Raw genomic sequence first — 26976 nt, 5'->3', positions numbered from 1 at the left:
ACTTATCTATAGCCTCTCTAAGCATTTTGATGACACAGGGATATTTCAGTATTTTAACTACAAAATTGAGCGTGTCAATGTTTTCATTATGTAATTAAGGAAATACACATACACCTGGCTGCAAAGTCTATTTTTTTAATGACTTCATATCAGAACAGAGATTCACTGTTTAAAATGATGAATAAGCTCTGGCAGACTACTATACAGCCCTGCTGTGAAAGAAAAATGGTTACACAACAAATTAGTCCAAAATTAAGAGGAAACAATTTTTTTCTCATTTATAAGATGCACTGATAACATAAATTAAGAATAATGTTTCTGAGAATGTCAAAATGAATTATATCTCTCAGCAAAATTAAGGTTTTAATGCTCTGTGTTTATTCTGAATTACACGGTATTCTTTAAATCCAAGACTTCCAGACTTCTGTAAATAACCTGGGGCTTGCTAGCACAAATCTGTCAACAAATCCCTCTTCATCTCTCCAAAGGCTGCATTTTTAAAGGTCATCAGATGGTCAGCTCAGACACTCAGAAGCTCACGCTCACAGAAAAACATAAAATCTCCATCCCATTTTAGGCAGCAGTTCTTAATAGCGCATCCTCTCTGAACTAAGGCAGAGAACCTTCAGGCAGGTTATATCTGTTGGGGATCTGATGGAATGTCAAGATGAAAAAAATGCAGCTGGGACAGCTAACATACACTACTGATGAAACAGCCATATAAGCAGTAAAAACAGTATTTTCCTAGATAATGAAACTAGAGTTTGCCATACCAGTTCTATGCCATCGGCAATCTACAGTCAGCACTTACTTTCATGAAGCGCTGTCTTTTGACCATTTATTCACAGCATCATAGGGAGGAGCTAGATATTGACTGCTCTTACTACATCAGGCCAAATCTTACTGATTTTACCACTCTCTTACTACCACTAAGCCTTTTATCTGTATAAAGTGACTCAAATTGCATCATGCTACCTCAGAAATGAGTAGACAAAGAAATAAATGAAAATCGCTAAAAATGCGTTCGAAGAACCTACATGTATTCTGAAGAACCTACATGTATTCTGAAGAACCTACATGTATTCTGAAGAACCTACATGTATTCTGAAGAACCTACATGTATTCTGAAGAACCTACATGTATTCTGAAGAATGCTTCTTTCATGATCTGTCATTAAACATCAGCAGAGAGATCCTTGGTCTCCTAGAGGAAGAAGTCCAATGATGTATTTCCTATGTATGGAGAAGTCCTACCAACATTAACATTGGCTTAGAAAGGTGCAATGGGGCTACACCACTAAGCTACCTTGAAACAGAAAAACAAACAAAAAATCCCCTCAAATCCCCTTGATTCACACATGGTACTTTGACTCCCTACTTTGCCTGAACAGAGGCTGAAATATGAATGATCTTTACTGACTGACACTTAAGGCAGTCAAAACGCCTCAGCCCAAGAAAAGATCAACCACTTTGACATAGTTAAAAATTAAACATGCAATGAAACTTGTGTATAAATGCTGTACTGAATGAGAATGTTTGCTCAAGTGAGCCATGTGACGTCAAGAATTCACCATGTGTACAGTTAAAAATCTGTCCCCCAAGCTACAGAGCAATCTTGGACATTGTAACAAACTACCAAGTTTTGACAATTCCATCCCAGAACAAAAACGAATCCCCACAGACTGCTGCTCAGCTCCATTTCTCAGTCTCAGTTTCCAAAATGGACAAGAGATGCCAATTGAATGAAAAATTAATCCAAACACCAGAATAAATAAACATCTCTAAATCCAAACATACATTTAGAAGATTAACTTTGAGAGATAGGACTATTTCTGTAATACTGAAGTGCAATCATGCTTGTATGGGTCATTTCCCTTTAGCAGCGATGTCACTCCAGCCTGTCCTCAACACTGTGTGGGAGGTTTACACTAATCAGCTTTTTGTGAAGTTTAAATTCTGGTGTCACACCAATAGCTGTTACACAATATCAAGAAATACTAGCTGGGCTGATTTACAAAAGCCAGGCTGGTCCTACTTTCAAGCATTAAAATCACAAACATTTTTCCCCACATACAATAAGTTTAATGTTTTAGAGAAGAAAAATAAATGCAATGATGGCACTATGATCTACAGAACTAGAGCTATTTTTCAGTTAACTTTTGGCAAGCTGGAAAAAAAGAAAGGGGGGAGGAAGATTTTGAACATTTTATCTTCACTAAATATTTCACAACTGTATGATTTTTTTCCCCTCACAATTTTACTTTTGTGTTCCACTTTCTGTGTCAGTGAATGAATTTGTTTTGTTTTGTTTTTTCCTCCCAGAGGGAAATTTCTTTCAAAGAAAATCGAATGATCTCTTCCCCCCTCCCCCCTCCAAATACAGACCATACAGTTCACCACCTACTAAAGCCAAATTTTTATCCTTGGTTTCTGTTACTTTGCAGTGGCAAAGCTGCCTGGCACTCATAACAGCGCCTGTAGGAATATCCATGGAATTTACGCCTTTTAAATTCTGAGTGTCTTTCAGTTATGAAAGTTTTCTAAAACAAACAGAAAAACAGGATGGAAGATGGAAGGGGAGAAGAAAGAGTCAAACTCGTGTCCAGTCAAAGCACACATCAGACTTCAGGGAGAATCAAAACATGGTGTAATTCTGGCTAATCTCATAATTGCAAGAGGCTTTTATCCACGGCTGTTAAATAATAAGATCTAAGTTGCCTCTCCAAGATTAAGTGTATAAAGTCATCACGCAGCTAAAATAACAAGTCAGTGAAAGGTTTGCAACACCACTTACATAAAGAACAGAAAGATAATTGTTTTGTCATTACCTTAATAAAAGGATTACTGTTGATTCTTTAACACACAAACATATTTACTAGCAGTTTGGTCAGGTCTGTAGGCCCTCCAGAATCATGGGATATCACACCCTACTACAATCTGAGCAAGGTGAGATGTCACAAGACTGAACACCTTCGTGCAAACAGGCACACAGCCAATGGCGTCAGTCAGCCTACAGTTTTGATACAGGAGAGTCTTTGTCTTTTCCACAAGATGTGCTCAGCTAGACTACATGGCTGCAAATCATTTTGAGGAGGATGGAATTCACCCACAGAACCCAGTTGGGACCCTGTCAAGAAATGTCTGGTAGATGTGCAATCTCTATTCCCCAGAGCTGCTCAGCTCTAATAGTCTGACTGGGGGTCAGCAATGTGATAAGAGCAGAATACTTTGCATCAGATATTGGACAGAAGAGATGGATTCTAGTTGTGAGTACGTTGGATTTTCTTGTGAAGCACATAATAATGCATCACAATTCCCATCCTATCTACAACTTCATTCCAAAAGACCAGGACCACTAACAACATTTGTACAGAATTCAACCCTGCAGAGGGAAGAATGGAGAAAAACATATCAAATGTTGAAAGTGCTCAACAAAACCAAAACATTCTGCAAATAATTTAATGCTGTCTACAGAAGCCAACCAATTTCAAAAGCCACTGAGCTTGTAGAAATACTTAAGATCCAGAAAAGCAACTGTCAATTTTTTTTTTTTTTTTTAATTTAATATCTCTGCTACATGTGCAAATGGGTCTTCTACATTCATCTATACGTGCCGACTGCTGAAGCAGCTTAGTAAGTAAAGAGAATTTCACAAGTATTTAGTAGAGACTTAATACTCTCAGGCCAGTCTGCAGTTTGCTTTAAAACAAAAAAAAAAACCACGAGCCAACTGAAGTCCAAAGTGCAAAAAGCATATCTCAATTGTGTCACAGTTATAAATACTCCTTTCAGCATCAACAATCTGCGCTAACTGTGCAAACTCCAAGACCACATGAAAAATAATGTTATTTCTAGCACATCAGAAACTCAAATTTTGACTTGGGTGGGAACCAACTGAGCCCTGTGCAGCAGGTAATATTCAATCAAGTTGACTAACTTGCCTTTACCAGTCTGTTGTCATGCAGAGAAAGCAACACAGCTCCAACCTTTAATTACCTAAGCAGTACTTAATAAACTTAGTTGCCCTGAATATCCACAGATTAAGGCAGTTCTGGAGATGATCCCAGATAGTCTTTCCAAGTAAGGGTTCTCCCATCAGGTGCTGTTACACTAATCAACCCTAGTCAACAGAGTAACTATAGTAAACATATAGAGATTAAAAAATATATATAATCAATTAACTTCAAATCTGAATCACTTCTTCAACACTCAAATGTCAGTTACAGCCAATACATAAACCCTCAAGACAAAATCCAAAGTGAAATATTAAAGAACCTCTGAGTGAGGCTATAGCACAGATTTGCTCACACACAAGAGAACTGTGCTGAACTCTTCCTTCCTTTCCTTCCTTTTTCTCCCTGTAAGCAACAGAGCTGTTCATTTCTAGCATGGCAAAGGTGCAGTCTCTTTCACACTGGGGTCTCAGCCTGTTTTCCTTTCACTTGACAATCTTTAAGTATCACCATCATTCAACACAGTGAAGCAGTTCTAGGCACATCATTGCTCTATTTATGCAGGTAATGAGTCTTGGTGCTCCATTTATTTAGACTTTGTAAAAACATCTCTGTTGTGAAAAATTATGTTTCTCATGAAAAGAAAAAAGAGCATAAAATAGAAGAGCCAAGTTACTACAAGCTGCTCAGGGAGGAAGGCAGAGAGATGACTATGGTAACAGCAAAAGTTCCTTGCTCAATGAACTTACTTATGTGACTACAATTTAAGGGAAAAAAACGCAGCTTAGTTACTGACCCTCTCTGCAGACTTTGGGCAACTCACATTGCCTTTTCCCCTTCTCTATTACCACTTCCACTGCACGCTCTTTGAGACTGCCACTGCATCTCTCAAAGACAGGCAACACTATAGTTTATAGGCACCCTTCCTGTTCTTCCTCCACCCTCCAGTAGTAAAGCCTCTGCATGTGAATAAAATAGATCTTATTAGTATCATAGCTCTGACTTGTTCCCAGTATAACCAATCCTGGCTGGCTGATCTCCAGAGAGCACCTTGATACTCATGGCTAATGAACAGAGAATCAAAAAAGGAAAGAACTATAATATTCCATATAATTTGTGAGGGACAGTATAAAAATAGAAAGAAAAGGCAAACGGACACTGGCAATTCATCTAAATGTTTCAATACAGGTAAAGGAAGAAGATAAAAGCTAGCAGGAACAGGAAAGAGGATGGCACGTAAAAAGCCAAAGAAGGTGAGAAAAAGACCTGTAACTTTAGGCAACATTAGCCAAAGATCCTGTAGAAGGCTTTAAAGAGGTGTGACATAACCAGGCAAAGAACACACCTCTTATGAAGGAGTGGAATCTGTTCAAATAGAGGAGATTCTCCCAAATAATTATTATGTTCAAAGAACTAAACTAGAAACAGTTTCACATGATTCAGCAAATAAACTGTCATGGCTGTAAGGATATAGTGGATTAAGACAGTGTACGTCATGCTCCCAGCTGCCTTGATGCACAAATGCCTCTCTTCACCAGTCTATGTTTTGGGCTAGAAAGTCAAAATTCAAAGCAAATGCTGATTCACAACAAATTTTTAAAAATATATCTATTTTTTCCCATTTCTGAGCTTCTAAACATACTTTCATCCATTTTAACTTCACTATTCCCAAAGTTGAGAAGTTTTCATACCTGTGAACCTTTAGATCTTACTATTCTAAAGATCCACTGACAGCACCCTCAAGTGACTAGAGATAACGTCACCAGCTTTCAGCAACCTTGATAATAGTCCAAAAAGCAATTATGAGAGCAAACTGAAAATGCAGACTAAAACATCTTGCATACTGGAAGGCTGTAGGCATATTGGCCACTGTCCCCTTCATGGGAGAATGTCACTCGCTTAAGACTGTTAATCTGGCACCTGCCATTACCTTAATGTTGTAAAAAAAAAAAAAGAAAGAAAGAAAGAAAGAAAAAAAGAAAGAAATGACTGAGCAAGCAGGTGGACACACAGCCTGCCTTCTACCTGAAGTGCCTGCTCTGCTGTACTTCAACTTATCAGCAGAGTCCCAGCAGGAATGAATTTGACTCACACTTTCTAAGACTAATACATTTTCTACTATAATGTCTTCAATGTCTGTCAACTTAAAAGAATAAAGGAAACCATCACTCTTTATTGCCTGAGGGTTTTGCCTTTCAGTAGAACAGGAGTGATGCCAGATTAATTGTCAGCGGGTTCCTGGAATATTTTCAGTCTGCTAAGGCGGATAACCACATCTATTAATGAATACAGTGACAGAAATGTACAAGAAAATTATGTAAGTTCTGAAAAAATAATTCAATTCTGAGAGTTCTTGTCAAAATAGAACAAAGCTTAAAATTAATTTACTGTAATGAAATTGCACATTGTGTCAAAGTATATTTTTACATCAGTAATTCTGACCCAACACTGAGGTCCAGAGACAGAGTTGAGGCTCAAGCATGCCTGGTTTTGGTGAAGCTTTCTACATCACTTTATATCTAGATAGTCTCCTTAATACAGGCTAGAAGATGCTCTTCCTTGATACCCAACCAATGCAAAAAATCAGAAAGAGGATATAAACTGTGAATGTTTCTAGCTTTATGGGCCGAACACAAGGCATAACTGCAAATCAAGCTCTTTAGAGTCTCCCATTGCTTTTCTTTTTGGACTCCTTCCCCAACCAAAACCAAACTTCACAGTGCGCTTTCATTTCTCTTACTCCTTTCACCACTTCCTCTACTTATCAGTTCCCAAAGCCAGACTCTCTGCCCTGTTATTACCGGGATGCTCATGGCTCACTATCCAAAAAATTCAGTATCTCCAATTCTTGTTTTTCATCCTTTCACCCATCCTCCAACTTCAGTCTCCTTGGAATAATCTTAGTCATCCTACCACCCAACTCTAAATCTCAAGCTTCTCTATACCTCTTTTCAGCTTCTGGTGACTATTTGTTACCTCCAGCTGCTTTTTCACAACCTAATTCCCTGCACTTCTGTGCTTGCCCAGTTTCACACGAATCCTCCACACAGTGTGGTCCAAACTACAGATGGATGAGACACTGAGAAAACAGAGAGCAGAGATGCTATAGCCCACTGGAGAAAATATAGATATTATAGGCAGTCTCAAAATTGTATCAGAAGAATTTCAAGCTGATGTTTTTGACAGCTTTTGTCCAAAATTATGTCTGCATCACTGACATAACAATTGGCTCTCTCCTACTACATTTCTAAAATGCATAAGGATTTTTAGGGGGGGAAGAATGGGAGCTGTTGGTTTGTTCTTATACAAAAAAATAGCATTTTCTTCAGCTGCATTATTTAATATATTGAATTATCCTAGTCCTTATAAACAGGCTGTAGAAAATTTTATCAAAACAGACAGACTTCTCTTAAATTTTCTATTAAACTACTATCTGAAGCACTCACCCTACTGGCTTTAAATATTTTAAGTTTGTCAAAATTGCAAACAACTTATGCAAGCAATTGCAATGGGACACGTCAAGCAGCCTGAAATCAGCTACAATCACAGCCAACAACGCATTGTTAGTGCCCACTTACAATTTTCAATGAAAAAATGCTGCCTTCTTTCTCTTCAGTCACTTTTAAAAATTATGCTGTATTTTAACGTTTATCAAACAATCCAGATCCTCATAAAGGCTCTGTCCTAGGTCAATCCCAAGAGTAGGGATTAATGCTCACAAAGGCTGATTTACAATGCCTTTTCAACCTGCTTCATCCAACACTAGAATGAGGTATGGTAATAATTATGCATGACAAAAAGTAAGATAGCAGCTTTTTCTTTTTCAGCTGCAGACATCATGGACAATAAAGTGAAAAGGAAAGAGTGAAAATGAAAATGTCAGTTGATGTTGAGCTTACCAATTTAGACTGTTCATGAAACAAAGGGGTACAATGAAAGCATTACTACCACCACCTTAGAAATGGCGTTCTAAGGCACTGCCCCATTACAAAATTTAACAAAATTTGATCTAGGGAAGATCAGGAGCACATTATTTAAATGTAATATTTATTAGCATAGTGTTTAAAAAAAAACCACAAAACATAGCACAAAATGAGACATTCCATCAGCAACCATAGTACATTTAGATTAGAACTTAATATCCAATGTTTATTATTATACATTAAGGCGCCTGTTAGAATTAAAAAATACATTATATAGATAGATAGATCCTGTGTATGATGCACTTAACTAAGCACTCCATTTTTACAATAAAGTGGATAGAAAACAAGGCTTCCTATAGCATCTTGATTATGAATGTACAAAAAATAGCTTTTTCTATCATTTTGGAAAACTACTTGGAGTCAGTCCTTTCTCCCCTAGTCAGTGAGAGCACTATTCATGGATTTTTTTAGAAAAAGTAACAGGCTCTTGTATTCTCCATGGTATCTTAGCAAAAATGCCAAAGACATCTAGAATTTCTCTACAATGCATCATATTCTACAGGAGTCCCCGAGGTCTGAATAACTAGCAGTGTGAAATATACACAGACTTAATGAATTTGGATCCTGACTCTGAACTCAAGTTACACACAGGCTGCTGGAAAACACACTTAATTTCACCATAGATGACCGGTTCTTTTTCTCTTGCATCAAGGACATAAAGGCTCGCTACAACGCGCCTTTTAATTCTGAAGTAAAAAAGGCAGCCTGACTCCGAAATGCTAACCTCTCTGTCTTCCTCCCAGCCCACAGTTCATCCTTTCCCACTGGTAACAATGGGAAGAGCAGGCTGGAACCAAATCCCCAGCCACTAAAAATCAATGTAGCTCATGAACTGCCTATGGCTGACAGACCTCTGGATAGGAAAGCCTGCAGATGCTGCCAATTTCAAGACAATTTCACTGACCAGCGACAGAAGACTGTAATAGAAATATATTTTGATACATTTCTAATTCATAACAAGTCGTTAATCTCTGTAACGTATATAAAGACAGAGATTACTTGAAAGCATTCACAATGGAAAGCAGTCGAGATGAATTACTTTAATAGCCTAACATCATCCAGTGGAGTCACATGGTTAGAAACACCAGAACACCAAATCACCCCTATTTGTAACCAATCAAAACGTTAGTCAGAGTTCTGGAAGATAAGGAGATTGTGGGAACATTCTGAAACAAGAGGTGAGCCACAGTAGCAGATAAGCTATATAAATCATACTTGCTGGGCAGATGGCACTGCAAGCTAGTGAGCTGATGGCAGATGGAACTGAGAGTTTGGATACAGCAAAAAAAAACTGGTTGAAAACTAATGAGCTCTGTTAAGATGCTAAAGACAACAACTCTCCCTTTCTGTTGACCTGTCTTTAAGCCAGGATTAGATGAGCCCCTCCTTCAGCACAAATTTACTCAGCAAAAGTTTTCAAAGCCATAAAGAAAAGCCTCCCCCAATGAAAGAGATCCACAACAGTCACTCAAAGTTACTCAACACAAAATAAGCAGAAGATGCATAATTCAAAAATCATAGAATCTCATGAAATTTTGGAGGCCCAGAGCATTCTACATCCTATCCATAAGCCTCTAGCCTGGCTCCAGGATAATATTAAGACCTGTATCGAAGAATCACAGGGGTTAGAAGGGACCTCTGGAGATCACCTAGTACAACCTCCCTGCTAAAGCAGGCTCCCTACAGTAGGTTGCACAGGAAAACATCCAGATGGATCTTGAATATCTCCGACAAAGAGACTCCACAATCTCCCTGAACAGCTGGATCCAGTGAAAAAAGTTTTTTCTCATGTTCATATGGAGCTTCCTGTGCTCCTGTCTGTGCCTGCTGCCCCTTGTCCTGTCATTGGGCACCACTGAGTGTATTTTTTCACAGCAGAGGAGCTTCCAGGAAATGAAATTTCAAGACAGGATCTTTAATGGAAGACAGCTACATGGCACACTAACTTCGGTCTTAGTTCAGACTAAACCGTGGTTGGCCAGGTGCTCACAAATGCTCTGTCTCCTTCCTGCAAGTTGCCTATAGTTCCTTTGCTGCTGCTATGGGATCTATAATTCCTTATGACAGCAGAATATCTACCCTCAGTAAAACTGTTTAGCACTCTTTAAGATATCCATCAGTATCAGTCACTCTAACCTCCAAATGTCAGAAAAACCCTTCTCCCCCAGTTCTGCTTTATTAACAAATAAATTGCTCCCTTCTCTCCATCCACTTTCTTTCTTGACACAGACACACACACACACACACCCTCATCTATGTATTTTCTTTTCCTTTGTTAGAGCCTCAGGATTCATACTTAGAGAAACATTGCCAAGACTTCAAAGGTTTTTTTTTTATTCTGATACAATGATCCCAGAAGCATTAATAATGTTTTCAGAAGAGCACAATACAAAATGATCTACTCCTGTAAATGAGAATCTCATACAACGTATGCTATCTGAGCTTCTAGCAGATAGCAGCTTCCAAAGACTTCTAACTGCAAGAAGCTTACAGAGTTTTTCTCCCAAGACATATTCAACTAAGGATAAGTGCCCTGTCATGAACTGAAAGGCTTTCATGGTCTTACAAACTTCTATAGCTGCAACTTCTGACAACTGGGGATTTTTTTTATTTGCACGTAAGCAAGAGAAGAGGATGAAGTGGTAAATAAATTAACTTTGTTGAAAGCCTTTATGAAAAGAGAAGTAAAGCTGCAGACTTGCGTGGGAAGCTAATAAAAAGGGAGCAGAGTAACTGCAGTGCAATGACACAAAAGATTAACAGGCTCTCAAGCAAGGACTTGCATTCCTCGAGGTATGAAGTCCTTATATCCTAAACACACAGAGAAATATTCACATAAGGAAATTGCTGCATACCATATACACAACCATGCATCTGTTGGGCCCCTAAAGCTTAAAGGAAATACAGAGCTGACATAGATAAGAATAAGCACTTCCCATAATAGAGCCTATACAGAGCACTATATCCATACAACATAAATGTTTATTAACTATCCGTTCTTAAGAATAAAGAAAAAAACAAACAAAGTTCAGACAGTCAGAAACTTTGACAACCCATTCCTGAGAGCTTCATTAAATTGAGAAGGGCAGTTTTCTGGATAAGTGCATGAAACACTGCAGCTGAAAACCCACATTTTCTCACCAATTTTCTATGTGATCTTGACTGAGTTTCTTAGCCTTTCCCGTGACTGCTTTTCCCACTTGTAGTCACAGGGTTACACAAGCTACATCCTAAAGAAAACGAGCTTGCTGCTTCCTCCTTTTTGACAGGTTTGCCTTCTTCTCATTACAGCAGAAATCCCAATCTCTGGCTACCATATAGGAAGAACAACAAGAAAAAATCCACAAAAGTTACTACTACAAACATGGGTCCTTACAAAATCATCCTTGTCCAACAAAAATCAGTTTCAAATATTTTCAGATGTTTACATCTTTCTCTTAGCAACTCTTGAAGCATCCAGATCCCACACCAGTGGAGGAAGATACAGACAGATAAGATTTACATTGCTGCAGAATAACAGGAAGTGACTAAAAATGCCACAATTTCAGTTCTGTGACATGCTTGATCTGTAAATCTGTGTTCTAACTGAAGAAACACTTATTAAAAAGAAAGATTAACTCCAATGCTGTGCCAAAAATCACAAGTTTAACACAAAGTTTTCTTAAAACTTCAGCGCTCTAGGGCACATTTAGGTCTCCCAGATTCCATCCACCCACCTCTTGTGGTTAAAGAAAAAAGTGCACCTCAACAACCTGAATTTCATAAAGCAAATGAAAATATTCCAGCTGTACTTATTTAATCCAATCATTCTTAAACTATTTTTACAGTTTTAGAGCAATGGAGGAAGCTGAATCACTGGACAGGGCTTTGGGCAACTTGATCTAGCAGAAGCTGGCTCATGGTAGGTAGGTTGGAACTAGATGATCTTTAAGGTCCCTTCAACCCAATGCATTCTATGACTCCATGTTTTCTTCTAAGCATCTGGAGAAGTCAGCATTGCTAACAATATTTCAATATATGTATGTAAGCGTATGTTTTCCATTAGCAGTTTTACTGTATCACTGTAAAGTTATCCTTTACTGTAAGTAGAAATTCCCACCAAAAAAGTTGAGAGGTGTCTCACTGATCCAACTTTGACAATTTTGTGATCTTTGCTGGCTTGCCTTTGAATGAGCAGCCATGCATGTGTTCACACATGATCACACTGATACATATGCAGAAGAAAACTAAAGAGTAAAGAACTGTATTATTGATAACCAGTCAGAAAATAATTACATTTTCCCAGAAGGTTATTTGTTTTTTCTTTCTCACCTGTGAACAACTTTTAAAGATAATTCAAAAGTATCATAAAGTTACAGGTACAAACAGCAGCAAACTAAGGTCTTAACAGAGAAGCTTGTGGACATCAAGAAGATACAGTGAAAGCTTTTGGATCCACATACTTTGAGCAACGTTCCCCCACTCCTCTCATAATGCATAAGCACAGTAGCAATCCTTTATCCATACAGTAGAAGCCCCAGTATTATAACAAGCATGTAAATGAAAGGGGGAAATGCTGCTCCAAACTCCTCAGTGCCAGAGGTTCACAGTATCCCTGAACTCATGCTATCAACTCTTTGCAAGAAAGTACAGTCTCTGCTGTCACTCCCTACTTGATCAAAGAATCATATTGCAATAAATAAATAATCTGAACTTTAAATTAATTTGGCTAGTGCCATTGGCAAAATGTCTCGTCTCCCACTCACCATAAACCACAGAAAAGCAAGGAGAGAGAGAAAGGAAATACACACTGGAAAGACAGATGGGAAGATGAAAGTGTTGTGGGCTAACACAGATACTAAAATGTGTCATCTATCCCTGCTCTCCATCAATTATCCTCCGGCCAGAACAGATATCTTGAAGTAAAAGGAGTTCCAGGGTTTCCATATTACTTACCTCATCGCATCCCTCAATAAAGTGTGAATTTCCACTCCAAATACACAGTTTATCACTAAATCAGCAAAACACGATTCAATTTATAATGGCAACAAGTCCAAAAATTACTGTGCTCAGAGGATATCTCAAACAGTGCACATTTAACCCAGTTTCAAGAAGAACGCACCTCTCATTACCACTGTAATATGCACAGCTCAGTTAGGCAGGAAAAATGAAGAAAGAAAAATTGAGGAACTGTCAACACAAGTCTCATAATGACCCTGAACGTACTTACATCTGAATAGTAATTTTGCACAGTACAACTTACATCACAAAGTTTCCTTTTCTTACCTGGCTCTGTACAGTTCTTTCCTTCCTGTGTCCCATTAGGTAATGCCATCAATATTCTATTCCTCCACGCCCCTGGTGAAACACGTGTGTCTGCAATACTTGATTCTTGGCCTATATGAAATAGAAAGAGGTTATATCCACTGTCACTGAGTTTTTCCTCTATCATCTTAACATGCTCCCCACTAGCCAGGATCACAGGCAGATCATCAATATGAGTAAGTGAACACAGCAAAATGAAGGTGTACCTCTGGCACGTGTCAATGCAAGGATGCCTGGTGCTCCCTGCTACAAAGGGTAAAGTAGCTATGAAGGTGGAGTTCCTGAGCTGTCAGCATGTTCTGGCTACCGGCCCCTTAACAGCAAAATAATTCTGCAGCAAGCAAAAGTTGAAACCTGTACCTGTGAAACTCAACACTTCCATATCCTATATGTGAAACCAGCCCAGCTATGCTGACATGAATAATGATCACATTTTCATTTAGTCAGCTGCATTTGCAGATGCCACATCACTGATTTATCAAAAATATAAACGCTTATTTCCAAGTTCCAGATATATTTCTGCTTAATCCAAACCAAGGGGCTGGTCTTTTTAGCATAGGGTGTACTTGGTTGAGGAAAATGAAAAACAGCATTGTAAAACCCCACAAGACTTAAGAAAAACAAAACTTCTTTAGAAATCAGAAGAGATTTAGTCTGAACTCATATTCCAGAAACAGTCTCCTACTGAACTTACCGAATACAGTATGTAAGGTGCACTTGTGGTGCACACGATCGTAATAACCAAAGGAAGAAGAGATTCTCTTAAGTAAATTGCTTCCATTTCAACCATATCTATTTCAAATAATATAATAACAAAAATCTCCCATGCTTGATCTTAAAATTTATACTCAGAATGCTCATGGTTTGCTACAGTAACTCTTGCTAGAAAAGCTTTCTAGCTTGGTACATTAGTTTAGGTAAAATATTTGCTAAAACAGTCTGGTGACACAACTATAAGAAATTCAGAGAACAGATGGTCAGTGTTTATGGATATAATATACTGTAAATTAGGGGGCTGAAAAAAACTCTACCTGATGGAGCATACCAACAAAAATCAGGTTATCGGGGATTTAGCTGATAACCAAGGAGATTAAAAACTTTCATTAGTCATGGCATTTTTCACGCAAGACCAAAAAACATCTGGAAACCCTTTATCTGCAACAAAAACCTCAACCCACGTAAAGACAAGTATACCCTAACCAAGCTGCCTTCATAAACCAGTCCATTTATGAAAAAGCCTAGCTACTGCAAGAAAAAAAGAAGTCACAGGCATGACAGATAAACAGCTCTCAATAAGGCAGAGCTATACTGTGAAACCACGATTTTAAAAAACACTGGAAGTTTTAAGACAAGCTATGTGCTAATACAGCTGTTGTATCTAGGATGGCAACAAGCCACCCACATACCTCAGACATCACAGGTAACAATGTGAGCACAAGGGCCTCAGAAAGCATGAAAAGTTCCATAGGATTTTTTTCTTCCTAAAGCACGCATTTCAACTTTAAGCGGGTGACCTATTCTAATTACAGCAGAGATAGGATCTGGGCTTCGTTTGATTTTGTTCTTAAATCCTCAGGAAACGTTGGCAGTCCTACCTAGGAGCCTGTATGCAGTACTCAGTAGCCTTCGGTTTCCTATCTGGGGGGACGCGAGGCAGAGTGGAAGAAGACTGCCTCCAGTTGTACACTCACAGCCCCAAACGTGCCAGCAGGCAGAAAAACAAACAAACAAGACGGCGACAAAAGAAACAAACAAACAGAAAAACACCGGGAACAACGCAATCGATTATCAGTTTACCAACACGTCAATCGCATAAAGGATGCAACGCACTCCCTAAAACACGAGGCCGGCACCGTTCCTTGCCTATCATACAGAACGTGCTCTCAATCCCAGACCGTCACTTAGGGGAGAAGATGGAGAGAAGCGGCTGTCTCAGCCGATGGATGGAGGCGTACAGCCACAGGTTACCAACGAGAGGCGGCCCGGCGCTGCCCGGGGACCAGAGGCGGCCGGCGCGGCGGGCAGGGGGCGGTCCCCGCTCGGTGCCGACCCGAAGCCCCGCGCCCCGCCGAGCCGGCAGCGCTCCAGCACTCACCCCGCCTGGAGAGCAGGCTGGACATGCACCAGACGAAGAAGAGGATGGCGCAGATGAAGCCCAGCTGCTGCAGCAGCATCTCCCGCCGCTTGCGAACTTTCCTCAGCAGCGGCAGCATGGTCTTCGGGCGGGCGAGCGGCGCTCCGTCCAGCTCCATGGGCGGCGCGGGGCCGGCCGGCGGCTCGCTGCGTGCGGGGCTCAGTCCCGCCGCCTCCCCGCGGACGGCTCCATGGCGGGCGGGCGGCAGCGCGGGGCGAAGCCGGTGCCCGAAGAAGCAGGGCGGCAGGTGGAGGCGGGCGGGAAGGCGGCCCGGCGCGGGGGGGCGGGAGGGGGGGGCGAGGCGGCGCTCTCAGGGGCCGGGCTGAGCCCCGCTGCCCGCGCGCACCATGGCCGGCGGCGGAGGAAGCGGGGCGGCGGAGGAAGCGGACCGGCGGTCGGCCCGCAGCCGGCTGCGAGTCAGCGCCCAGCGACGGCGGCAGCGCTCGTGCCCGCCCGGCCAAGTTTCAAGTGGAGTCCCGTCCTCGCTCCGTCCCTCCCTCCTTCCACCCCTCGGCACCGACGGGACGCGGCAACCGCCGCCTCGGGTCTAGCCGCCCCCCGGGCTCTCGCAGCGGCGTCGAACGGACGCTCAACCGCAGCAGACTACCGCTCCCTCGTGCGCCCGGCCCTGCAACTTTCCGGGCGCTCCGTGGACGCCCATGGCAACGCGCAACAGCGCCCGGCTTCCCCAGGGAGGGGCGGGGCATCGGCTGGCCAAATTAATCCTTTCCCCCTCGCGGGGCGGGGAGCGGCTGCTGTGAGTGGCGCGCGAGCGGCGTGCGCGGGGCGCGGGGCGGGGACGGGGTCGCGCCGTCTGACTGCGGCCGTTGGAGCTGAGGGGGCAGCGGCACGCGTGTCCTCCAGGATCTGTGGCCTCGTAGTTCGCAACATGGAATGCCTCGTGTCTGCCGTTATTTCTATTGGTGTCACAACTGAAATACTAATAAAAATACCCCGCCAAAACGAATCTTCACGTATAGAATATCGTACACCCTCTGCGTTTCCCCTTCCTCCTGCAAGTGCGTGTGGTGGCCTTTCGTTTTTGCTTACAAAGTGAGAAGCAAGGTCGGGACTCGGGGCGCTGCACCACAGACCGGCTGTGTGCTAACTGCGGGCTCCTGCCCACGTGCCTCGGTGCAAAAGGGCTGCTCAGGCCGGACAGTCAGAGAAGCGGCTGTTTGAGCCTCGTTACTCGCTTGCATGCAGAACTGTTCAAGCTGAGAGGCTCTCGTGGGCCTAGGACTTTCTGATTTAGCCTGAAGCGTGTTAGAAGAGCAGCACTGAGACACACGGTGGTCTTTCATTCCCTTGAACGCTGCTGAGGGAGCAGAAGTAACAGCGGACTGTCATGAGGAAGGTGGAAGACTTGTAATATATTGCAAGTCAGCTCGTGTCTGTTATTTTTCTCCATGGCCATGCAGGACATCTCCCAGTTGAACCCAGAATAAGGAAATCCACTCCTGACCAGCATAACGTACAGTCTAATTAGGCAGCAGAGCCACAGGAATCTGAATAAAGGCCCTTCTAACACCTCATTCTGTAACAGCTATTCTCACTGAGGTATCCTTGTCTCATAACGTAACTCAACTGAAGCCTTTTAGTTCAGGACAATTATAGCATGCATTTGTTCATCACAGACCTTTATGCTCCACTCTTAGTGTTTAGTTGGCATCCCAGCAAAGATAACACTGCATGGTTAGATGCCACCGCAGCCCCTAACAGCTATCATAATGCCTGAGCACTAATTCTCCATGTGGCTTTTTATCATGTCTTTACACAAGCCTCCCCTTCTGCTTGAAATGGCAGCGTGGACACCAATCTGCCTTCCACTTACTCGGTGGTTAATAAGAGCTGAAGTGCTGACATGAGTGTAGTCTTCTGCATAAAGATTATATCCAGCAATAGCACGGTTGTGACAACTGGAAGGCACTGCAGAGATTCAATGTTTTCTCAGTAGCCACTTGTCATAAGCTCATTATCTGCTTCACTGATAAGGCGGAGCGGAGCTGTGGGCTTTGGAGAGGCTGTTCTGGTAGTTACGTCTGACTGAGGTTGCCTGTGACTTTTGTATTTACCAGGTTTATTCTTTTGCTCTTTATACTGAGGATATTTTGAGCTGTATCAAAGTCATGGCACTCCTGATATGAAGAATTGCTAACGTTAAGGCATGAAATGATTAGTTTGTCTGGAATTGAGGTAAATTTGGGTCAGGAGGTAATACCTTGACTTCCAGATATTTTGTATTTGTGTCTATGGGTTTCACACAAGGAGCATGGAACTGAAGTACTGTTAGAAGTCCTGAGTTTCATATGTGAGGGATTTTCATTAAATCTGTCAGGTCCTATGAAAATCACATGGATGAAATCAAAGCACATGGTCAGTTACAGGAATGCAAGGGCAATATTGCCTTTTTGGATGAGGGTTGTTTTTTCTGGCTGCTAAAAAGGGTCTGTTTTATAGGTAATGATTACAGAAATTCTGGGGCCATCCCTTGAGGAACCGAAAGCAAGAAACAGAAAGAAGAAAAAAAAGAGAGAGAGAGATCTTTTGTGAATGTTTTACACAAAAGAAAACTGCTACCTATGAAAGCAGTTCTCAGAGTGATTGTGTGTGTCTCTTCTCTCTCTGAGTACACAAATGAGGCAGATCAAAGTTCAGACTGTACTAATCTCCTAATCATACAGGCTCCTGATTAGCATTTTTAATCAGTCTGGTGATCACTAGGCAGCCTCAAAATTGCTCTTGAATGCTAAACTTCAAGAACAGAATTTCCAAATTATTTTTACTTTGGTGCTTCCTACAAAAAGTATTGGATTCTCAATGTGCTACAGAATTGAGGCTCGGTTACCTCTCCTCCAACAACTGGCAGCATCCACACTTCGCTGGGCTGCTAGAGCACATTCAGGACATTCAGATGGAGGTAATTACTGGAATGTTGTCACAACATTTTCTTCTGATTTGAAACATTCATACTATGTGTGAGAGAACGGTGATAATGTCAGGGCAAAAAAGGAAATTATGGATAAAATGATATTATATTCATTTACATTCAGTTTTTAAATCTTAAAATAGTCTTATCTCTTAGTGCAACAAGAAAAACTGTGAATTCAGTGAGGTCTTTTCATTAGCAATTTGAAAGGAGATTTGGAAATCTTGAGTAAGACACCCCCCATAGTTTTCTGAGTGATGCTTTACTGAGAGTGGTGATATTCCAGATGTTCACTGTCTTCATTATAATTGGAACAAAATATTTTCCATATTAGATCTAGGAATATTCCTGAAAAAATTATGTGTTGGAAATTAGAGGTATTTGGGAAGTACCAAAACAAAATTTAGAGGAGGAAAATATTAAAATATTAAATTGCACTTAGCAGCTTATACTAAGTCAGACACAAAAACTGTCTTTATCATTGTGCTTACCATTGCTATAATTTAACTTTCACATATGTCTCATGATAAAACATCTCACCGAAAGCACAGACTAATGCTAGCTGTAGCTATCTGCCAAGTTTGCTTATTTTTCATCTCAAGCACAATTAGTATCTTGAACTGAGTAACAGCCAAAAGGCTTTGAATTAGGAAAGAGTCTCACAGGAGATTCATGAAATCAGCTCATCTAAGGAGAAAATATTGATGCTGCTGAGAGTCAAAGGAGAAGCGTAACGCTTGGACGCATTCTCTATGGCATCCCCTAAAAGGAGTAGCGAAAGCAGCAGCAGGACAGCAGCACAGCAGGGTAGCTGGAAACAGAGATGCTATTAGTTGGCCACGAAGATTGTCACACAGAAGAGCTGGGACTGCATCAGCTGAGAAGCCCTGAGGTTTAGCAAGTGATCATTTGTGATCAGCCCAGCCCTAGGAGCCCAAGCAAGGCCAGCTTTTCCAGATGATAAAACCAAGATCCCTATATCATTCCAGTATCCCCAAGATCAAGAGATAGTATCATAGAAAAGCTAACAGTGTTCCCACAAAAAAAATACTAGAAATTCTCCCTTAAGCCTTAAAAACTAAGATGAGAGGAAAAGGAGTTGGTGAGTGAGACAACTGTTACCGCTGTTTGGCCAGAGTGTTTCATAGAAGGGACACAGTGAGGGAAACTTAGTTTGATGCTGTCTGTAACCAGTCTCCTGTCAAGAAGAGTACACTCCTGTGTTTGTTTAGGACCTGGTCTCCAGGAAAGAACTTGATAAATAAGTTTGCAGAAAGCAAACATTAGTGTATCAATATTTTAATGTTGAACTTTAACTCAGGCCACCATACATTAAGCAGGTATACTTGGATGCTTCTTTAAGATCTAGTGAAAGGTGCTTTGCTAAACCATAGTTGAAGTTTACAAAGCAGATCTCACGCTGGGATCAGCACTGAAGGTTCTTCCAGAGTCACTGCAATGAATGTACCCTACATTGGAATTATTTGTGGATTAAGAGAGAAACTCCAGCTGTACTACCCATCAGAGAACTCATGTATGTACTGATGTCCTCAACATTTCTCTACTCGTTCTCATATTTTTATGTCCCATCCATTTTCCAGTTCTACTGTGCAGTTGTCATGCTTCAGAGACAGAAGTTTTTTTCTAATTCTGAGTTATTTCTGTAGTTTTACTCAGACCTTTTTTTTGCTTCCAAGGCTATAAATAACTTAACCTTGAATCGGAATTTAAATGCCATAAAGAAGATGTCAATCTTGCACTATAATGCTTTAACTTACCCAAATTCTGCCTTGTGCTTTTATATCTTGCAGTTTCCTACTGCTGATTTTTTTTTAATAACCTGAAGTAACCTACTTTCTCTTTCAGGTGAGCACCAGTGGTAAAGCCTCACAGCGAACACTTAGCTAGCAACCACACATTTACCCAGACCTTACTTGAGAGTTTCATTTATCAATAATGGGATTCTCCTGCAACATGCTGGGAAGCTACAAGCAAGAGTTTCTTGAACACTTCCTGCCATAGGCAACCTCACATAAGCCCGGGAAGTGCTGCTACTTATAATCTTGCTAATCAAGAAGAATAAAATATAGCAACCAGATCTACACTCTTATATGATTTATTTCAAGCTACAACAAAATAAAATCACTTGACTACTGATGTCCCACATATGTTGTTAACACATTGTAATTTATGTGCTTTGGCTCTATTCATACCTCAGAAAAGATGTCTCACAAGTAGAAAAGATTTTGTTTCTCTACCTGCCACCTCAGATCCAGCATTATGCTTCTCAGGGGGCAAAGACTGAAAGAAACATGTGCTGGGCTGCTGGGCTGCACATGAGCAGGATGAGGATGTCAGCTGCCAGTCACACCATGCCTCAAATGAATGCAGAACATACCGTCTTCTGGTAAGAGGGAGAGATACATTATGCATATCAGTAGGAGTCAATCTGTTGTTCTTCTGCCTATAAGGTTTTGATCAACATCTAGCTTTAAAACAGTTTCTTTGAAAAATATCAGTGTTCGTCTCCTTAAATCTGCATCATCCAAGTCCTCCAAATTAATCACAGCATCTACATTTAACACCCACTAGATTTCTCAGGGATATAAGACATTTGCTTAACTGCTTGCCAAATGTGAAGAACTCTGGCACATGCATAAAGCCATATCAAACTGCAGCTTAAATTACAGGGACTCTGTTACACAGCATATCCTTCTTTACACACATACCATTTCTGTCTTTCTCAGTTTCTTAGGCTTGCTACCTCCACTGAATCTGAGTCTCAATTGATTTTGCTGGTTTTATATCTTGAGGGTGAATTTCCATTCCTCTCTGCTCTCATGCTTACTTTCTCTTATTTCTATTTCTAAGCCTATTTCTGCTTCCCCTATTTTCTCTTCTGCTCCATGTGACTGACTCCATCTCCTGATCTTCTAGGTGCAGTATAAATTTTTTTAAACTTCCACTTTCTGTAAACAGCACTTCTTCCTCTTCAAGTCTCCCCTTAGGCTTTCTGGGTTTGAGCCTATTATTGATTCTAAAGACTATTCTCAGAGGCATGAAGAAATTTGACTGTGCTTAACCATAACTGAGGAATCTAGTTAGGTGGCATCATGCTGAACATGAGTGATTCTAACTGGTTAAAGCTCTGCAGGTAGGCTGCAGCACTCTCTTCCATCACTACAGAACACGTTTCATTTGCTCTCCATAATCGTGTTCCTCTCCCATATAAAGAAACTAAATTCAGTTCTGTAAAATGTTCTCCGTTTCTTTCTTTCTGGAAAATTTTAATATGTCTGTGAAGTACAGTGAAATTCAAATCAACTACTGAAGAGACACCTTCCCTCAGCACAACTCTACACTTTTCTGCAGCTTTCATACCCAGTGGGATCTGTTTCCAAACCCCTTGGCTAGTCTCTCTAACTGGGAAGAATCATTAACTAAGCAAAAATTGATTCACTGCAGAGAGAAAAAATGTCCGTGGCTATGTGTTTTTAGCCCAAACTACAGACTGCTCTGATCTTATGAATACACAGGAGAAAGCTGTGGAGAGTTCTCACACACAAAAAACCTCAAATGATGTAAATGTTTGAAAGACTAGAGGCTGATGAGGTTCAGTGCAAGTCCTGTTGGGGTAGCTGAGAAAGATTCAACAGGACAGCTCCCTTTCCTCATTAGATTTGTATATCAAAATCATTAAGGAAAGAAATACAAGCATTCATCCCCTGTGACGACATCCACCTGTGGTGACTGTGGAGAAAAACAGCTGCAGACTCCTAACTGTACAAGTAAGAGCAGGAACGCGTGCCCTGGCAACTGATGTCCTTGAAACTACAATACTGAAAAGGTGAGAACCATCTTTATTCTGAGACTGGTGGAACATAAGTTTGAAGGAACTCTCAGAGGTTGTCCTGTTCATTCTCTTTTGCTAAGGCAGTATTCAGCTCTCCCTAATGTTGAGTGGGCTTGCTCTGAAACTTTATATCCATCTTGATACTGAAATTGCTGTTTGACTGCCTATCAAAGCTTTTAAAATAAAATGATGGTGAATAACATTAAGAAAATTTACACCTCCTACTTTGGCTGACATCTTTTTTTAACACTGTGACTGAGCAAAGCTTGGAGAGTTCTGGGAATTTTTCCCCTCATCTGATTGCAGATTTTTCAGGAAAATTTGTTCTATTGAAAACCCATTATATTAAACCTAAGAGAAATTGTAGCTGTCAATCAGAGAAGGGGACAATATTCTTACTGTTTATTTCTGTAAAGCTAGTAGAAATCATAGACAAATAGGAAGAAAACAACCTTGCCCTGGGAAGATAAATTCAGCATATAAAATCATACAAAATGATAGTCTGGAGGGAATGGCAATCAGAAAAATCGAGTGAGCAGGAACGGTGCTCAGTGGAGTGTTTTGTATGAAGAATTCAGGTCATTTATTTCATTGCTCTCTCATGTGTCTTCTGTGAAAAGGATAAGAAAGGAGGATTAATTTGCCCCCATTATGATCAGACGAAAGAGGGGAGAACAGATAAGGCTGGTTCTGAGTCCAAGTTCAGAAGAGTAAAGTAAAAGGTGTTTGTCTAACGGGGCATTTCAGGGAAGGAAGGGAGAGGAGAGCTTCGGTACAGTAAGAATGACGAGAAACTTCTGAGCAAATGGGTTAGGCACAGTGCTCCCTGACAGCAGACAAAAGGATCATTAATCAAAGGGCAAGTGAAAAGAGCTGAAACAGGGACATGAGCAACACTATCTCCACTTCTGAAGAGCAGTTCTTGTAGTGTGAATTTGAAAAGGGTTGGTGTAGCAGATGAGAGAGACAGCTGTAGCTGCTGTACTTTAAGAAGAATGTTCTCCATAAGAGCATCATTTGAGTTTACAAAAACTGAAATATACGTCACATTTTCCTCCAAACCCAGATAACTAACATTTGTTACAGCTAATGAAAAGTCACAGTCAAGGCAAACTTCAAGCATTGGCATTAATTCTTTTTACAATACTTCCATATTAGCTTCCTAACAAACATCACTGGAAAATACCAAGACAATTAGTAATTTTAAATATTTTTCACCAGCAAATAAGTGCAGAACTCCTACAAATTAAGTTCTTTGTTGACTCCTTGCAAAAGGTTGGCAGCAGACTCTCTGAGTTGGCCTTGGTCATAAGCGTGCTCAGCTGCCTCCCAGCACCTGGGCAGCCCAGGTTCAGCACTGCTCTGAGCTGGCTGCTCTTTTTGGCTAGCAGTGGGAGTACAGCAAGGAGAGCACTACACCATAGCCCAATTTAATAAAAGCTATTGTGGGTGTCACTTACCTGTCACGTCTGACTCACTCCACCATCTTTTTGTTGTTTTCATTTATATATTTAAACACTCAAATATTCCAGCCACTTTACATTTCACCTCCTCAGAAAGGAGCAATGTTTCAGAGGTGTTACCATGGAAACGATAGAGCGAGGAGATAGGTAAACATGAAAGAAAGTCATCCAACATTCAATCTAGAGACATGCTTTGGGGGATCTTGAAATTAAAAAAGATACAATTAATTGTGCTGCTGCTGAGCATGTGTTATTACTTACGGTTTTCTTACAAGCAACAAGAGGCCCAGGCCACCTTTTTCCCTCTGACAAGAAAACATTTTCCCTGTATGGAATTTTTGGTCTATAAAGTCCTTTTTGACAGAAGAGATAATGCCACACATTGGAGATGACCACCAGAGTTAGTCCAGTTATCAGGAAGGTCAAACAACTGAAATGGTATTGTTAAGGGTCAGTAACATTGGATTCCTCACACACATTAATATCTACTGATAGCAGCGGGCTGCAACCAGTGCAGAACTGTGATCCAAGATGCTTGAAAAGTTTAATCAGACTATGGGAAAAAGAAGATTAGCATTAGTAGAAGTAAAAACTCAGCTAGATATGGCATGCTCCTTCCAATTATACAAATGAATACACAGAGCCATTCTGCTCTGAAGTGGGTATTAAATTATCCCCGTGGATAAATATGAAAGCATAACTTTGTCAATCTGTCACTATATCCTGAAATACCATAATCACCTCTCTGAATCATGTGAAAGAATAACTCCTGACTATTTCCTGTGCTCACATCATTAAACGATTTCTGCTATATCTAGTGATTTTACAGAGCCTTACCAAACTGTGTTTTCTGTACTGAAGGTAACAACAGAAAATCCAATGTTTCAATTATGTGTTAAGCAAGAAAAGTTAAAAAAAAAAACAAACACCAGTAATGATGACTGTATTCACTTCACACACTGGCAAACTGACCACAGAAACAACGTGTCTAAATACCGCACGCAAAATGTTCTGTTCAAAATTAGAGACTTGAACTTTAGTTGTTCTCCATGCCCCTTTAGATCATGTTCAAAAATACTTTTACTTGTGGGCAAAGGAGAGATCCCAGGAGATGTCTAAAACTCTTTTGAGGGCTAGAAATTGTTTTGCTGATTAAAAGAAGAATTTTTCTAACTGGCAATGAGATACAACTCTAGCAAACCAAAAACTCTGCTTTGCATTGTGTGATGAGCACAATAGGCTGTGGGTGCCCAGTGTAGCTAGCCTACAGGATCCAGTGCATAGTCGCTCTCCTCACAAAGGTTGTTCAGGCACCTGCACAGATGAACCCTTTTGCCACTGACTTTTTTTAGTTTCTCAAGAGTTCTTTTCCTTGTAACAGTGTGGTTTTGTTTGTTTGATGTTTTCTTTCTGCAGATGAAGCACAAGGAGATGGAAGCATTACGTGTGGATCTTCCTCAAGGCCTACCAGACTGCTTTGTGCAGGTGAAAAAAAAAAAGCTACGCTTTAGGAGGACTTGTGGGAAAATGGCAAGCCAGGTCCTGCTTCTAGCTTGAAACACTGATTTAACTGCACGTTGTAGAGCGTGCTGTCCTCCTGGGGGGGAGGGTCCAACGTTGTGTGAGATGTCCATGTAGTCCACAACATAAGTAAATTATGAGGGAACTAGTCTGCTGAGGTATTCTGGTGGGGCTTCATTGCCAGTGTATCAAATCCCGAGCAGCAGATCCTACCCATACCCAGCCGTCTTGGAAACATGAGGAGGCCAACAATTGGGACCAATTCACTACAGGCTGCAGAGCATCAGAGTGTCAGGCAATCTGTAGTGGTCATCACAAAATATATTCACTCCACAGCTTTTGATAAAAGATTATTTATACAGTTCTATACACAGAGGATATCAACAAGGATAACAGTACAGCTAAATAAATGTTTATCTGGACAAAACTGATCTGCAGTCCATTTCACAATCATTTAAAAAAAACCATTGAGCTGCATTTAGACTTGTGACTGATGAAGGAATCTCAAAAAATTAGTTATGCTGTTGGCATTGATGATGCAAAGGAAGAGAAGATATGGCTTGTGTTTTTTGTAGTGTTTTTTTCATTGTTGGAAACCTACCATACTACTCCTGCCCAAATAATGAAGATAGTTGATAAGCTGGAAATAGATCAGAACATTGAGGTGAACATTACATGGCAAGCTATTGTGTAACTGAACTGAATTTCCTATCTTAGCTTTCCAAATGCTAACAAATTATTTAAAAAAGAAAAAAAAAAAACACCCAAGAAGAAGAAAAAGAAAGAAAAAACAAAAAAAAAGAAAAAAATAGGAAAAGAAAAGCAAGTATTCTGGAATATGTAACTAGCCTTAAAATTTGATTTTCAGCTTTTAAAATTAATTCTAATTAATAAATCTTTAAATGTGTGCAAAGCAAGACCACCAAATCCGCAGAGGCTCAGTTGTGACATTGCCGTAAAAACTAAGCTAAAGGACACAGCTTTGTTTTTGCTGATTCTGTCCCCCCAGAACAGATCAGAAGCATCCAGGGAGAGGCTGCCTCCTGCTTTCCTTCTGTTCCATGCCTAGCACAGTCTGTCCCCGCCATGTGCTGCGGCTGTGTTTGCTGCCATGGCAGACATCCCATCGTGCCCACTTGCTTGAGGTGGGAATGCAGCAATCTCCAGCCTTAGGCTTTGCACTACTGTACTGCTTGTGGCAAACAAAAAATTAATAAGCACATATACTGCTACTCTTTCATGAATATTTACATCAGCTATCACTCACAAATGAATATCCTTTTCATCTCTAGTCTGAAAAAATCTCTTTTTAGTTCTGTTTCTGAGTTGCTTCTCACTGACTCCAACTGACCCTGGACCAAGTACTAAGAGAAGAGAGATCTTTCATCGTCAAGTATCTGAGTGAGCTGGTCATCCAGAAGAAAAAAAAAATTGCTTAAAGTCACTCACAGAATAATAATCATGCACAGCGCCTGATCCTTTTTTCCGTTTCAACTGGTATTTGAACTAACAAATATGAGCACAGTTACATCTAATTCAGGCTTAGTTTTCTGGTCATTGACCCCACGCCCCTGAATTATAGAATGGCTTGGGTTGGAAGGGATCTCAAGGATTGTCAAGTACAACCCCCCTGCCACAGGCAGGGCTGCCAACCTCCATATCTATTACTAGATCCAGCTGCCCAGGGCTCCATCCAACCTGGCCTTGATCATCTCCAGGGACGGGGCATCCACAACTTCTCTGGGCAGCCTATTCCAGCACCTTACCACTCTCTTGGTAAAGAACTTCCCCCTGATGTACAATCTAAATCTTCCCTCCTTCAACTTAAAACCATTTC

At 40.8% G+C, this 26976-nt stretch overlaps 1 protein-coding gene across 8 annotated transcripts in view; it reads right to left on the bottom strand.

Moving 5' to 3' along the window:
* SLC24A4 (solute carrier family 24 member 4) overlaps nucleotides 1–26976 on the bottom strand; it is a 122622-nt gene that overhangs the window by 69625 nt on the left and 26021 nt on the right. For 3 of the 8 annotated variants that reach the window (XM_031593076.2, XM_031593077.2, XM_090141514.1), the window contains exons 1-2: nucleotides 15335–15631; nucleotides 13201–13311 (exon numbers count right to left, since the gene is read on the bottom strand). In XM_031593076.2, the coding sequence (XP_031448936.2) occupies nucleotides 13201–13311; nucleotides 15335–15491 (268 nt within the window). In that variant the 5' untranslated portion in view covers nucleotides 15492–15631. The other 5 variants (XM_090141513.1, XM_090141515.1, XM_090141516.1 and 2 more) reach the window with 5 other exon arrangements.

The sequence above is a fragment of the Phasianus colchicus genome, chromosome 5 (genome assembly GCF_987193195.1).
Source record: "Phasianus colchicus chromosome 5, bPhaCol1.hap1.1, whole genome shotgun sequence".
Lineage (NCBI taxonomy): Eukaryota > Metazoa > Chordata > Aves > Galliformes > Phasianidae > Phasianus > Phasianus colchicus.
This window is presented reverse-complemented; position numbering and strand designations above follow the sequence as displayed.